Source organism: Gavia stellata, chromosome 1 (genome assembly GCF_030936135.1).
Source record: "Gavia stellata isolate bGavSte3 chromosome 1, bGavSte3.hap2, whole genome shotgun sequence".
In the NCBI taxonomy this organism is placed as follows: Eukaryota; Metazoa; Chordata; class Aves; order Gaviiformes; family Gaviidae; genus Gavia; species Gavia stellata.
The window spans coordinates 43,531,769-43,547,876 of NC_082594.1; the positions used below are offsets into that span (position 1 = coordinate 43,531,769).

The following is a 16,108-nucleotide window of genomic DNA, read 5'->3' on the forward strand; positions in this document are numbered from 1 at the left end:
CTCTAAATATATATCTCTATGACTATATAACTGTAATGCTTGTCTAAACTTACAGTAATCCTCAGCATTACCAGTACAAATACTCAAGTTGGAAAGAGAGGATATAGAATTATAGTAATATATGTTACAGTTACTATGGTATTTCTTGTAGTTGATAAAACAAATGAAAACCATAGGCAAGAACAACCTGATTACATTGAAATTATGTATTGAAATTTTCAGATAAATCTTAACATGAATTTTGGAGAAACTTACATTGTTTTGTTTATTCTGAAGTGAAATGCTTTCTTTTCTTATTTTCTAATAAATTAAAGAGTATTTTAAAAGTGTAAATGATGATAATGCTCTAAACTTTATGTTTATGTTATGTTCTAATCTAATGTTTAAAATGAACATTTAAAAAAATTTTGAAATAAAAGATTGAGAAGTTTAATAGAAAAAGATCTAAACAAAATTATACTCTTAAGTAAAACACAAAAAAACCATAGTATTTTAATATTTTGGATCTGTGTTTGGCTTAAATTATTGGTAAGCTATGATTTTTTGAACTAAAAATCAGAAATTTTAGGCACTACTGAAATTATATTTTTTGTAAAGTTTAGGTTTGGGGATTTGGGGGTTTTTTTTCAGTATTACTAGAGATGACTACATTGTTACTTATCTTTCTGTGAAAGTTGCAGCAGTTCTCAACTTTTTACAGGATAGATTTCCTTTTGAAAACTTTTGATGTCATAAGTTAAGTTATTTCCCTAGTGCAAATAGTTTATTTTAGGTCATTAATCCTGTATTCTTAAAAATTTGTATACTAGGAAATTCTACCAAAACACTGTAGCATAATATTTAAGGAGCGATTTTCACCTAAAAAATGCAACTTTGAGATATAAAAGGAAAGAGCAATCTCTTAAGCTGCAACAGGGTATAAAAAGAATGTGTGACAAGGATAAGAAATAGCTTTTAGAAAGCAATGATCACGTGCTAAGAATATGTTAACCTATATAAAGCAGTAACATCCTTATGAATTCAGCACAGATTCCAACAATATGCTCTAATTTTTTTCCATGTATACTAAAGTGAACTTCACTGCTCACAAAAATAGCATAGGAGAACTAACTATAATTCATTTATTAATAACTGTGTAGGAATTCAAAGATTGAATGTATTAGTATATGCATAAATGTATAAAATATGCATAGATATATGCATTTTTATATATGTATGTATTATGTTGTTTATATAAAAAGAGAAATGTAGATGATACAGATTTAGATGTCTGTGTGCACAGATAGACCTATATATGTCCATACTATTATTACTACAAAACTGTTTTTATCAGGAAAAAAAAAATATTCAAGCCACCAGTATTTCTGGAGGTTTACCTATGAAGATTCAGCATCAATTAGATTTTCCAGAGATAGCTGTTCTTTTCTGCATGTGCTTTCTTTTTTAGTATGGAAAGGCTGAACAGCATTTGCCTTTTCTAATGCTGTTGATGTTACCCTTAAGACAACCATCGTTTCAGAGGTATTTTAGTGATTTAGCTACTCTCTGTGCAGCTGATATTTCCATTGCCAAATCTTTTCTTCATGTTGAATCTTTTGGAAATATTCTGACAAAACAGTGCAAGCATACCTGAAAATAAGTCTGGAGGAAAAAAATATTGGTTTAGCCAATGTTTAACCAGAACAAAAATAACTGTCAAGTCTTGCTTTCTAGTGGATTTAGTTGGCCCATGTTTCAGAGTAGCACCCTTACATTTATTGGCATGAGAGATATGCTCTTTACTAATGCTAGGAAAATCTACCAAGATTTAATTAATTCTATCCTTTTAGAACAGTTTGAATTTGCAATGTAGACTTCAAATGATGTTCATTTTCTCAAATTTAATTGAACATTAAACTTTTAAATTGAACATTTAAATGTGAACTAGCCACTTTAGACTACTGTTATACTCAGTGAAGAGAAATAGGCATTTCTGGAAGACAATTCACCTTATTCTAAAATGTGCATCTCAGAAAGACATAAATCCCCATCACTGACAGAATGAATTACTCAAGCTGAGGTGTCTTACTGGCCCATTAGACATAGCAGATGTTACCATCAACTTAGCAGCAGTTGAGGAAACAGGTGAGAGGAACACAGTAAAACTGGAAGCTGGGGAGAAAACATAGGAATGGGAATTCTATTAGGATTCAATTAAAACTGACAAAGGAGCTGGAGGAAGGTGTAAAGGATACTGAAATTCAAAGATTAGGAAATAGTGGCAGAGAAACAGAAGAATGAGAGGTCTGACAAGCTGTTAAGGAACTAGGGGATAATTGGACTTGATTTGTGAAAGTATCTAGGACAAGATACAGGAAAGAATGGACGGTTCTGCATTAAAGTAAGTAACCTGGAGAGTAAACCAAGGAGGCAGATAATAAACCAGTAAAATCAAGTAACATCATCTGGGTAAGGAACCTAGAGTTTGACTAAGGCAGCCAGGAATAGCTTGAGACTGTGGAAAGGAGAACAAGACTAGGATAAGATCCAGAAGGAGAACACAAAGTTAAGACAAAAAGAGTATAAAAAGGATGAAACAAAAGGAAGTAAGTTTGGGAGCACCAAGAAGAAAAGTGTATGAGTCTGTTCTTGCCACTGTGATCTCAAATGCAGCAGAAGATTCTGAAGACTTGCTATCCCTTCAGCTGTTGCATTCCCCAACCTTTCTGCAGAGAGCTTATGCAATCACCGTTGTAATTATCCACAGAGGAAATAAGAACTTCCTTTTGCTGTCAGTTATTCTAACAGTTCAAGTGGCAGTGGGATACACGGTGAATCCTCAAGTTTCAGTCCTGCATCCTAGTGGTGGACAAAAGAAATGATAGCACATGAAGTTCTGTGTTCTGCTTACTTTGTTAAAAAACAAAACTGCTAAACAACCTGCATTAGAAATGTTGTTCTAGAAGTAGAAAATCCAAAGACTTCACAGTTAGGAAATTCCAGAACTAGATTTTCCTTGTAACTTTAATTTAATTCCATCTGTATATACATACAGTCTTTAGCTATATGATCATGCACTATTTTTATCACCAGATTCTTTTGCATCCCATGCACAGAATACACATCCTCTGAGAATGAATCAGAAATTTGGAGAAGAAAGGTCTTTGGTGTGTGTTGTGTGTGAACCCTGCCTCCTTTTTTGTGAAAGTCAGAAGTATAAGTATAAATGCATAAAAGTTATATAACTATTTTTAAAAGTTTAATAATTGGGTTGGGAAACTGTCTTATGATAAAGACAAATTAATTATTCTCTTCTGAGTCCATAACCTCGAAATGCAGAGTGTGTGTTTTATATTCCACCCCTAGCATTAAATTACATTCCTAACAGAGAGGTCTATATGAGATAGCCAAGCCAATGGAAAACATAAGCAGCTATAAGTTTGATGTCTATAGCATCTAATTTTAGGATCTGGCTATCACAGTTGTATCCACTACTCATATTTTGAGAACTAAATAATACCAAGAGGGTAGCATCTCAGAAAGGCCATAGCCATGTTCATCTGAGAAAATACTTAAAAGTGTGAAAGCTCATAGGATAGACCAAGACACGAGAAGGTGCCTTGACTGTCCTCTTTTTGTAAGCTCAGGTACCAAAGTAAAAGCCGTAAGTGGGAAGCTTCATTTACTAGAAACCGGAGCCCAGAATCCTCTCTTGAGACTAGATACATGTACAACAGTACATCAAGTACTTAAGCTGTAAATTTTTATTATGATTTTTTCTGCATTTTCTATAGTGATCAAAATATTTTCTCATTAAATTAGAAACCTGCATTGAAATTGTTGCTCATCCTGACAGCTCAGGACAGCTCATAACTTTCTATAGCAGCATGCTAACCACAAGGTGGTCGATTACTAAGAGAAAAGGAGGAAGACTTGAAAGTGGGAAAGACTAATGGGCAAAAGCATCAAAATGCAAGATTTGTGGGATCAGAACAGAAAAATACAAAAGAAATGCTTCACCAACAGTTTTGATTCTATAATTTTAAAATACACATTTTTATGTTCCTGATTCTACTCTGATCATTATTATTGTTTCTTATCAAATAATGATTTAATTTAAATAAATAGTTTTGAGCATGGAGACTTGTAAACTAAATTGCTCAGTTAATGTTTCAATTATGAAATTATGCTCTCTCTTTTTAACATTTTGGTCTCCCATTAATACTGTATTTTTTACCTCCCAGTGACAAATTCGACAAAAACAGTAGAAAATGCTGTTTCCTCATGACTTTTTCTAGTGAAGCAAGATATGAGTGTGAAACTCTCCTGTGTGAGGAGGGCACAGAACTCAGCCCTTTTACTTATTGCTTTAGAGTACATTATTATAAAGTACCTAACGGTGGCAGGACTTGCCACCTCCTTTCAGAAGCTGTATTTTTAAATACTTCTATGTTTTATGAAAGACTTCAGCACTGTCAGTGCTTGTTCTATGTGGGTTAGGCATATCTAGCATATCCTTCTTGGAGCTGTCTCTTAAACAAAATGTTAATTGAATTCTGTATTCCTCATTCCTCTTGCACACAGTCAGAGGAGTCTGGGACTGGTTTACAGAAGAGCTCATCATTTACGGGTGCAACTGAGAACACAGAAAGCAGTAGGAGAAAAATGCAATGTTCTCTGAAACCAGCAGTTCAACTCTTTTTCTCTTTTATCTCTCTCTCTGTTTTATTTCGCCAATGTAAACTAGGGCTGTTGTAAAGATAAACCCATGAATAGTTTGTGAGACTTGTACTTAGTGTAGTGGTGAACAACACTGAGGGCTCATGAGTAATTACATCTTCATAGGATTTGAACAGTGTAAAGAAAAGTATGCTACCATTCACTGAGGAAGGAGGAGAGAAAATACTGAGAATTTGCTTATTAAGTGAACATGATTCATGTTGAGGGTTGATTAACATGTCACATGAAAAAAGCTATCATGATCATGCAAAAAGTCCATTACAAACTCACAGGAGCTGATGGCTATATAGAAAATCTTAGCACTGGTATTTTCTAAGTGTTTTATGGATATCATAGAATCATAGAACCATTTAGGTTGGGAAAGACCTTTAAGATCATCAAGTCCAACCATTAACCTAACACTGCTAAGTCCACCACTACACCATGTCCCTAAGTACCTCATCCACACATCTTCTAAAAATCTCCAGGGATGGTGACTCAACCACTTCCCTGGGCAGCCTGTTCCAATGTTTGACCAATCTCTCATTAAAGAACTTTTTCCTAATATCCAATCTAAACCTCTCCTGGCGCAACTTGAGGCCATTTCCTCTTGTCCTATCATTTGTCACCTGGGAGAAGAGACCAACACCCACCTCTCTGCAACCTCCTTTCAGGTAGATGTAGAGAGCGATGAGGTATCCCCTCAGCCTCCTCTTCTCCAGACTGAACAACCCCAGATCTCTCAACTGCTCCTCATAAGACTTGTGCTCCAGACCCCTCATCAGCTTTGTCACCCTTCTCTGAACATGCTCCAGCACCTCAATGTCCTTCTTGTAGTGAGGGGCCCAAAACGGAACACAGGATTCAAGGTGCAGTATCACCAGTGCTGAGTACAGGGGCACGATCACCTCCCTGCTCCTGCTGGCCACACTATTTCTGATCCAGGCCAGGATGCTATTGGCCTTCTTGGCCACCTGGGCACACTGCTGGCTCATATTCAGCCGGCTGTCAATCAACACCCCCAGGTCCTTTTCCACCAAGCAGCTTTCCAGCCACTCATCCCCAAGCCTGTAACATTGCATGGGGTTGTTGTGACCCAAGTGCAGGACCCGGCACTTGGCCTTGTGGAACCTCATACAATTGGCCTCGGCCCGTCGATCCAGCCTGTCCAGATCCCTCTGCAGAGCCTTCCTACCCTCAAGCAGATCAACACTCCTGCTTAACTTGGTGTCGTCTGCATCCTTTGTCACTGTTTCCCCCCGCGTCCAGTAAAGAATGAAGATCAGTAAGGTCAATTTATAGATCTTAATTGTAAATTCATTATATAGATTTTTTTTTTCTAACAGCTTTTTTTTACAAAATTAAGATCAAAATAGAACCTATGTTTAAATATCTGCTGCAGTTACTACCAAATTTGTCACGCAAGCTCTAAAACTATTTGATATGCAAGTCTTCAGGCAATTTCAACAATCAGATAGTGTTTTAACATTAATTGTTCACTGTAAAACATATTTTTTTTTTTACAAATACAATATGGAATGTAGAACAATTATATCAGTACTTTATATCGTGAATGAAGTCTAACCCTTCAGTCTTCTTAATGCCAATGGGACTATCCACATAACCTTACTTCTGTGTGTAAGTAACTGTACAATTAATATGACAGGGTTTTCTTTAGAAGCATAGAAAAACAAATTAATAAAGTAGAATGTATTTGTTATTACCCAACCATGCTCTCTCATTAAATAAATTCCATAATATCTAACAGAATATTAAAAGTAAAATTAAGATTTCAAGATCATTCAGCTAAGTCTTTAACTTAGATGTGAAAACAAAGTAACTAGAAATCCACAAATAAAAAACAGGAATTCTGCGCATGAGATGGGCTGAAAAAGGATTCCAGTGCAGAATTCATGTATCAAGCAGAGGGGAGCATCCAGAAAAAAAAAACCACCTCTTTTGGGGATACAAGGATCCCAAGTAGAAGCCAAAGGGAAAAAGAAGTCTAATTTTCACTTGTGCATACATATTAATAGTAGAAATAACAATAAATTTATTAATCCCAAGCATAAAACCAAAGCTGCCTTGTTGACCTGCTCCTCAACCTTATGTCCTGCCACTGGGTTACTAGCTAATACTGCCCAGAGACCTCCTGTTCACAACATTTGAAATATTGTGGATATGTTCTATATTGGAACGTATCCAAATGTTGAATTCTCACCATTTTCATAACAAAAATATTGTTTTCCAAACAGTCGTAAATTATTGAAGTAGTTGCTAAATATGTACAGGACAAAATATTAAGCAGAGCCAGGAGTTAACAATTTTACACTCACTGTACCAAACATCCAGGTGTATGCCTAAAGGCATGGTGGAAGTTCCACATACTTGTCTATTTATGTATTTCTTAGTATCTATAGTACTGAATGGTAGTTTACATATCCTATAGTCTTAATAAAGTAAAGAAGTTGGCACCATTTACAAAGAGACTAATTTGTACAGAAGGAGTGAGACATAACTTGTCAGGGCATTTGAAGACTGTTGGACCACAGAGCTTTCCAGCACAGCACTGCCATTTTTGCAGCACTTGACCACCTCTTGCCATAGCATTCAAAATTCATGTAGGTAAATTAAAGGTTCTTAGATGGAAGAATAAAAAAGAAAGTCTCAGACTCTAAAATTGTCTTAAACATTTTCATATCTCAAAAGGTGGCATGTTCATTAATAATAAAAAGCTATCTCCCTGCCTCAGTTATTCTAAATCTGAACAAATTTTAGCATATGCCTTCAACAAGACTACAAGCTACTGATGACTAAATGTGTTGTTTCAGTAGCAATGAATGAAGAACATGGAATAAATGGATTGTAAAAACGCAAGAGCAGTAAGAATAAATCTGATCTATATTATCACAGAGTACATATGTGATGAGGAAGTTCATTCTAGCAAGTCCACTCTTATGGACAAATTAAGTAGTGCCATTAAAATTCAGTAAGCTTCTGCCACTATGCAGATGTCTAAAGATTCTCAGATCAGTGATGTACTTCATATAAAATCTATAGAACGAGATTATATTTGTATCAGTTTTTAACCTCTTCTATTCAGTTCAGAAACCTTGAAGAGATAATTTTTATTATTTTACCTGTCTTTATAGTGTATCTTGATAACATTTTTATTGAATCCTATGATAAGCATCTTCTTGTTCAAAATAGTAACTTCCAATGTTCATGAAAACTTCAGCATCACTGACTTTTTCTTTAAAAAAGTACCATAAGTCATTCATCAGCTATTCCGCATTTGTTTAAATGGTGTAACTCCTATGAAATGAATTACACTAACTGACAAAACAATGAAGAGTTTCAAGTAGGGAATATATGCTTTAGGTCTCTACGAAAAAGCGTAACATACATATTATATGCACATGTATGTTTATCTACAGCCATATTAATCAAAAAAAATGCACAGTGCTGTCTCTTTATCTAATAAAATATTTAGTACCATATGCTTTACTTTCAATAAGAAGAACACAAATTGTTCTTTTCTTTTCTGTTTAGAAGTAGAACTATACATTTCTTCCCATAGAAAAAGTAATAAATGACATGGGAAATGAAAATGAAATTATTTTAACCATAGGGAGGCAGGGATAAGAAAAGTTAAACCAATGACGTGTTTTATCCTCAGGATTATCTGTATCACAGTATTTCTGGAAGCTCTATGTTAGCTACATTTCCCTCTTTCTGTTTGGGCTTGGGGGGGAAGGGGGCAGGGACTGAGAAAGAAAAGCAATTCAACATTAAAAGAAGTTTCATATGAAACACAAGCACCTGCATGTGTCCTTCTTTTTCTTGTCTCTTCACAGGTGTCACTCAGCTGATGACTCATAAAACAAATTCTTATCTTTCTCTAAGGTAGGCTGTGTCATGGTTGCCGCGTTCCGGGAAAGCGGACGTTTTTACTTTTGAGCTTACTCCCAATACTCATCACCTCCCGCTAGATTTCAATGAACTTCTAAGAAAGTTGGTTGGCGACGATCCCCAGCGCGGAGCCCCTGCTTCGACAGGCGCCTGTGCCCGGGCCAGCCCCGCGGGCAGGGGCAGGGGCAGGGGCTGGGGCAGGGGCAGGGGCTGGGGCAGGGCAGGGCAGAATACGGGCAGGACAGGGGCAGGGGCAGCGTCCCCTGCCCGCGGCACCCCGACCCTGCGGCTGGCCGGTCTCGCCCGGGACCCTCGGGCAGCCCCCCGCTGCCCTTCCCACGCAGCGGGGCGCCCCTCCGCCCCCAAACGCAGCCATTTCAAACGGAGGAGCCCTCCTGCCCCCAGGCCCCACGACTCTCCCGCAACAATGCCCGCACACTTGCCTATCTGCGCCCGCCCCCACCCCCGTCACTCCCCGCGGTCGGGGACCCCACCCCCACGGCTGGGGGGCAATGATCACCCGCGGCCCCTCCACCCGCGGACGCCGCGCAGGTTGCGCCGGCGGCGTAGGTTGCGCCGGGTCCGCCGCGCTTCCCTACCTGTGCCCGCCTCCGTCACCTGTTGCCCGGCTGCCTCCATCCGCGCAGCCCCCCGGCGTCTCCTCCCGCTCCGGCGGCGCCAGGGGCTTCTCGGGCTCCCGGGCCACCTCCATCCCACCGGGCACCGCCTCCGCCTCCTCCTCCTCCTCCTCCAGGGACTCCACGTAGAAGACGGTGCGGGGCGGCGGCGGCCCCGGCCCGTGCCCGTGGCCCAGCCCGTGCCCCCCGCCCGGCTGGCCGACGGCGGGCAGCAGCGTCCCGTTGGGCGGGCTGGCCGTGGTGGCCGCCGAGGAGGAGGCGGAGGAGGCGGATTTCTTCCAGAAGACGCTGTTGCCTCTCTCCTGGCTCTTCAGCAGGCGGCTCTGGCTGGGCCCCCAGTGCTCGAAGCTGCTGTCGGGCGGCAGGCAGCCGCCCCCCGCCGGGCCGCCCGCCGGCGAGGGGTGGCTGAACAGTTTCCAGCGGAGGCGCAGGATGTGCTTCACGTCGAAGTCTTTCCTGCCGGAGCCGGACATGGTGCCGCGGCCGGCGGCGGACGGGCGCGGGCTGAGGCGGGACTCACGGCGGCCAGGCAAGGCCGGGCGGCGGCGGCGGCGGCGGCGGCGGCGGCGGCGGCAGCGCGGGGCGGCCCCGCTCCCGGCAGCGGCGGCGGCGGCTCCTCCAGGCAGCGGCGCGCCTGCAGGGCGAGGGGTGGCAGCCGCCAGGAGGAGAGAGAGATGCGCGCAGGCACCAGAGCAGAGAGAGAGGGAGGATGGATGGATGGAGTGATGCACAGAGCCGAGAGGAGGTAGAGGCACCCAGCAGGGAAGGGAGAAGGAAAGAGGGAGAGATGCCGAGAGCTGACGAGAATTGCACGGTGATCAGTGGAAAGGGGAGGAGAGAGAGGAAGAAATGAGAGACACCTCTCAGGGGAGACAGGCACTTGCGAGGGAAGACCGGGTGAGGGAGGCTGCGAAGACGCGCTAATCTGATTAACGGGGGAGCGAGCAGAGCTGCAGCCCGGAGAGGACCGGCGGCGGCAGCAGCCACACGGGGAGGCAAGCGGCTCTTCCTCGGTCTCTTAGAGCTCCCTGACCGAGTGCAGCCAGAGAGGAAAAAGTCACCTGGAAGCCTATCTCCACCTCCCGCCTTCCCATCCCATTTCTCAGGGGAGTCCCATGTCTGCAGTTATCTGGGATGGCAAAGCCTGAGAGCTGGCACGGAGAGAAATCGGGGCTCCTTTATATACACTGTACGTAGGAGAAAAAAAAAAAAAATCACGCCCGTGAGGCTGTCAAGGTCCTCACTGTACAATTTTCTATCTCAGCGCCTCTCACCAAGCCGCCCCCTCCCCTGCATGTGACGCAGATGTGCTCTGGGGCCGTCAGTGTGAAGACACAGAGGGAAAAAGAGATGCTTCAGTGTTGCTCATGCAAGTAAGTCGGCAAGTCACTAACTGTCCCTCATAGCCTCCTCCTCCTCCCCTCTCTCCAGTGCAGGTCTCCTTACCCTGGTATTTTGGTTCCGAGACCACTATGTAATACAGGGAGCGAAATAAAGCAAAATAAATGCAGCAGCAGCAGTAAACACAGGAGAGTGAATCATAGGAGTACAAACTTAACAGACTGCATGCAGACTGGATGAGGTTACAGGTTAACGATTTATTCTGCAGGCTCCATTCATTAGCCTGTTGGCTCAGTGTTGCTGTACCAGTAGAAAACATTGGCTAGATGGACAGTGTGTCAAACAGAAATAGCACTACACATCTGTTTCTTACCTTTTGTATCTGCTCTTAATGCAGTCTGACAGTGCTAAACCCAAGGGAGGTTCCTTCACAACAGAGAGATGTGCTTAGGAACATCTGCCCACTTGGGAGGGGTGTCACAAAGTACACTGTGCATCTGGGACATAATTACAGAATTAAAAGCTTCATGGAGAAATGTAGAAGAGGGATAAGGAGGCAAAACTACACTGCATATCGTCACCTGCTAGCTCATAAATCCCCATGCATGAAAAGTTGCCAGCAATAAGATAATATACAGAATGCCTGCAATCCACCTGTACCTTAGAAAGTAGTATTTTAGAAGAAGATTTATTCCTAGGAAAATGATGAAAAAGATTGTTTTCTCCTCCAGGTACTCTTTGCATTGGCCAGCTTTACCCATGCACTCATGAGCTATCAAAAGTTTGTTATACTAACTTTGTGAATTCAGGAAGTAAAGCTGAAGGAATTCTTTCCCTCAAGGTGGAACATTTTAACTCTTCATTCATAAAACACTATAGCTTGAAAATTCCTCCAGAGAAACACAAAAGTCAAACATTAATTAACAATTTTATTACTGTTTTATTTACTTTATCACTGAAGTATATTACTGTTTTATTTAGTTTATCACTGAAGTAGTGCTTCTGGCTACAAACCAATATTAGGTTTTGCCTTTTAAAGTTGATAAAATTCTGTATTTAACAAGAAATTCAGGACACAAAGTCCTACTTTCAAGGGAAGAAAAATGGCCACTGTGCATTTTAAATATTGATTTATGCCACAACAGCTGGACTGCAAACTCTCTAGTGCCTCAGTTTTGCTCTCAGTATACAGTGGCAAAAAAAGACAAAAACCATTCTAAAGCAAACAGAAGAGACAGTTCATTTCTATCCAGGAACTGGTCTGAGTGAATATGTGCTGCTTGGGAGAGCAGCAGGAAGAAAAGCCTAAAAAACTTCATCTAGAATAAGACAGATGAAGCTTTCATCTTTTCAAAGACTTTAGAAATGCATCTCTTAGGACAATATACGTGAAACTAGGTATAGTGAATCTTGGTTACTTAATGTCTAGTTACAAGTTCTAAAAGACGTGGGTATGTACATATAAAATAATCAACGAATACATAGATAGACAGTATGCTATCTGTTCTGTATTTAATACCTAACTGATTAGGAAAATTCGGAAATATTCTGATTTGAGCAGAATTACATCATTTCCTTGCCATGTTATAAATCTTAGACATTTTAAAATCTGTATTAATATTTTAGTTGATCATTTGATGTGAATACTTGATGGGTTAGATTTTCTAGCTTTAATTCTGTTACATAGATAAATATAAATGACAATACAGTTCAATAAAATTGTTCTAAATATACTTCGGAGGTCACTCAATGACTATATTACAGTATCACCCAAGAAAGTGATTCAGTTTTTTATCACATTTCCAGCACAAGCTAGCAAGCAACTAAAAGGAAAAAAAGTAAAAAAAAAAATTAGTTTATTTGTTATTCATACCTTTTTTTTATTTCAGTTACATCAGTAACTGAAAGAAATAGTCTTGGATATTATTTTTTCATAATTAAAATCTCAACTCTTCAATATATCTTGTATAGGCTTTGATATGCTTTTTAACATTACTTGATTCTTTCATATTTTAGTACATAAACATTTTTTGCAAGTAAGAGATGTATTAGTTTGGTATGTAAACATGATTTTTCATGAATGAAGATATATGAACACTTCTTTATCATAAAATGAAATCTGGAAAACTCCCTTGATTTTCTTAGTTCATATCACATTCACAATTATTTTGTCAATGTAAACAAGAGCTACCCCAAAAAAAGCTACACTGGAGAAGTGGGCATTGTCACTACGTATAGTTAATTAGTAAATTGGTTTCCCAAGCATGAAGTAAAAGAATGAAACAGTTTGGTTTACTTAGGTTTTCATGGTTTCTTATCTTCATTTTTCCCTGTGAACACTTTTGACATATGCCAGTGAGGGAAAGAACATATTCTAGATCATCACATCACAAGAGGAAGACAAAATGTCTTTTGAGTTTCAGTTGAAGCTTCTAGTACATAAAAAGATTCACTTAACTCTATAGGTTGTCTAGACTTGCTTCTCCATCCAGGAGAAGAAAAAAATGGTTCTCTACTGGAGTTCTAGGGACCTTGCTCATAGGAATTACAATAAAATAATTAGTTTACTAGTCAAATATTTCTTAGTCAACTCATACAGGGTTGAAATAAACATATGAATGGAATTGTGAAAATACACATGTCCCTAAGTTGTTGAAGGGAAACATTTCGATGCCTAACAACCTTCCATCCTTACCTTACACATCTGATGAAGTGTAGCCAAGATGATAGTAAACATGGGTAATCTGTCACGTGCCTGTTGGTTGCACACTGGAACATAGTGTATGGCACTGTGTTTTTTTTAATTAAACAGCACGTTTCTGAACTTCCTCACCTGTTGTAGTTTCTCCAGATCATTCATAAGCACTCAAATCTTGAATAATTTTACAGGCTTTGCTTGAAAGTGCTCATGACTCTTTTTTCTTTATCTGTTAGTTAGGCAAACAGGTCAAAGTGGTTAATCTTTATGTCCCTGTTATGAATCAGATTCCTAACACTTTCTCTCTGTGTTTTTTGTGTTTCTAAGGCTCTTCAAATGAATTAAATTCACACAGCCATGTCCCTTAGGAGGTCTCATACTCATGTTTTGTAGGAAAAATGGCCTAGGGATACACACTCTTTTAAGAAATCCTCCAAGTAGTAAAAAGCGCTTCCAAAGAGAAGGACCTTGAAGTAGGTATCCAAACTGGTCAAATCTTATTAACTCCCTTTTTTCCTTCTTTCCATTGCAAAGCTTTGGAGTATTATTTATTTTTGGGTTTCAGATGTTTTACAATAAGCTGTTCACATGTTGTACTCTGTACACCAGGGAGAACTGGTAGATCAGGAATAAAGTTAATTTGTAGTTGCAGTTATCGATTGCTAAAACAAGCAACAGAGGTAAATTGCAAGGTAATTTGTTAACAGTACCCTTAAGGTTATGAATACTTCTAATCTATGTGAGTCTCCACATCACATTTACATAGTCGAAAGACATATAGCAAGTGAGTCAGAAGATAATGAGCATATATGTTACTGTGGAATTATAGTTATTAATAAGAGAAGGGATATACCTCTCAGCAAATTAAAAGGATAAAGGGTAATTTTGCTATTGAATTTTAACCTGTCATGTATTTTTAATCCAGAAGACACTAAATCTCAATGAAAAGAAGCAGAAAAAAGGCAAGACACATCACTGTGCTTTGAATAAGGACGATGCTAGAATGAATAGCTTTAAAACAATTCTCACTTGAATGTGGGAATTCTCACATGAATGAATATGTACTTAAGCTATGAAGATGCTTATTTTGTAGGTGGTTAATTATACATTCAGAAGCAAGAATCTGAGAGTGTTAAATAGATGCTGTGAAGCAGATCTATAGAATACTCAAGCTAAAGAGAGTAGAGAAAGAAATTGATGGGACTGAATGTCCATTGAGACATCAAAACTCACTGAAGAAAGTGACAGTGTGCTAAGTAAAAAACAAATAAATAATATATTAGACTTATTCTTTACCTTTTTGTTGTGTATAAAGCCTTTGAACAAGCTTTATGAAATGTAGATATATTCTGAATCAGTTTAGATAAGCAAACTGTGAAACACTGGGAAAAGATAGTAGTAGTGGGAAACTAAACTGTTACTTTGCATTAATATATACACATAATGCTGAGGCTTTGCTGTGAGTCAGGGAGTTTCAAGTTGTTGAGCTGATTGTCCTCCCATAATAGTATATGTGGACATATTTAAAATACTATAACTACATCTACATTTATTAACTATGATTGTTTTCAAATGCAAGAAAGGAATAACAAAAACAAACAGTAAACCAGAACTGGTACACTTATCAGCTCTTGTGTATGTTTTTTTGCAGTGAATTTTCAAGTGAGGTTGAACTTCTGAGAATGAGTTTGCCTTCTGGTAAGTTAAAAGGTTAAATGATGTTATTTCTCAAAAATTAACAGTGAGTTAGCACAGCCTAGGATAGATTTCTGTAAGTGTGGTGACATGACCAGCTACATTTATTTCAGGAGGTAACAAAAATTACTTCTCTATAGTTGCTGTTTACTGCCTCCTTAGTAATCCTGGATAAAATAATGATATATGAATTGCCCCCAGTGGTGATTTGAAAAGATACGTTTTATTCTGCATTGCAGAAGAGCAAATAACTAGAAGAGCAAAGTCAGTTATCTTATATTAGCTTGAGGGACAGTCACTTCTTAAACCATTTCATTATGATCACAAGCAGCTGTATAAACATACCCTAAAGCAATTTTTAAATGGTCAGAGAATTTCACTTAAGAAGAGTAAATGCTACATGATTTGTCATGGATGAAGATTCACAAGTAAACCAAGTCTAAAGAACATAGAATTACGAAAACAGAGAAATAGTTCTCTTGAGAAATACGTAGCTTTTACCTGCAGTTCCCAAGCTGGCGATGGACTACCCTTATTTGAAAAACGTGTCATGCCTTCTTTCCCAAATTATGGTCAAGAGAAACAGCTGAACTCCAGCTAGTACAGGTTTGGCAGAGCACACACCTTTGTGCTCTTATGCTATACTCCAGATGATATCCTTAGACCTTACCATTTGGAAGTCGTTCATCTGTCCCGTTTGCTGATTCACATGGAAGCTGTTCCTATCTATTTTAGGTGATAGAATTTCTTATTAAAATCTCGATGTTGTTTTGGTTTGATTTCAATCTAACACTTTTAGCAGTGCTTCTGTGAATGATATCTTACCAATCTCTCTTCTTTGTAGAAATTCTGGTGATGCAAAGAAAATAAGATGTTTTTTCTTAGCTAGATTCAATAATAGTTGCTGTCATTTTTTCTGTGACTCAGAACCTTCGTAGGTTTGCTTTCATGCACTGTTCAAAAAATATGCAGTTTTCTGATGATCTTTTATTGAATGATTATTTTACAATCTGAAGTAAAAACTTCTGTCAAATATTGTATATTAGCAAATCACATCAATGGAGGCACCCATAGTTTGCAAAACAGGCTATACAAAAAAAGAAATATCTAGGATTTTACTGCTACA

The 16,108-nt window shown here is 39.1% G+C and overlaps 1 protein-coding gene across 2 annotated transcripts in view; it reads right to left on the reverse strand.

Moving 5' to 3' along the window:
* The window catches only part of KLHL1 (kelch like family member 1), a 238,422-nt gene extending 228,701 nt beyond the window's left edge, over positions 1–9,721 (reverse strand). For both annotated transcript variants that reach the window (XM_059819433.1, XM_059819426.1), the window contains exon 1: positions 9,210–9,721. In XM_059819433.1, the coding sequence (XP_059675416.1) occupies positions 9,210–9,721 (512 nt within the window). The remainder of the gene's footprint in view (positions 1–9,209) is intronic.
* Positions 9,722–16,108: the final 6,387 nt, after the last annotated feature.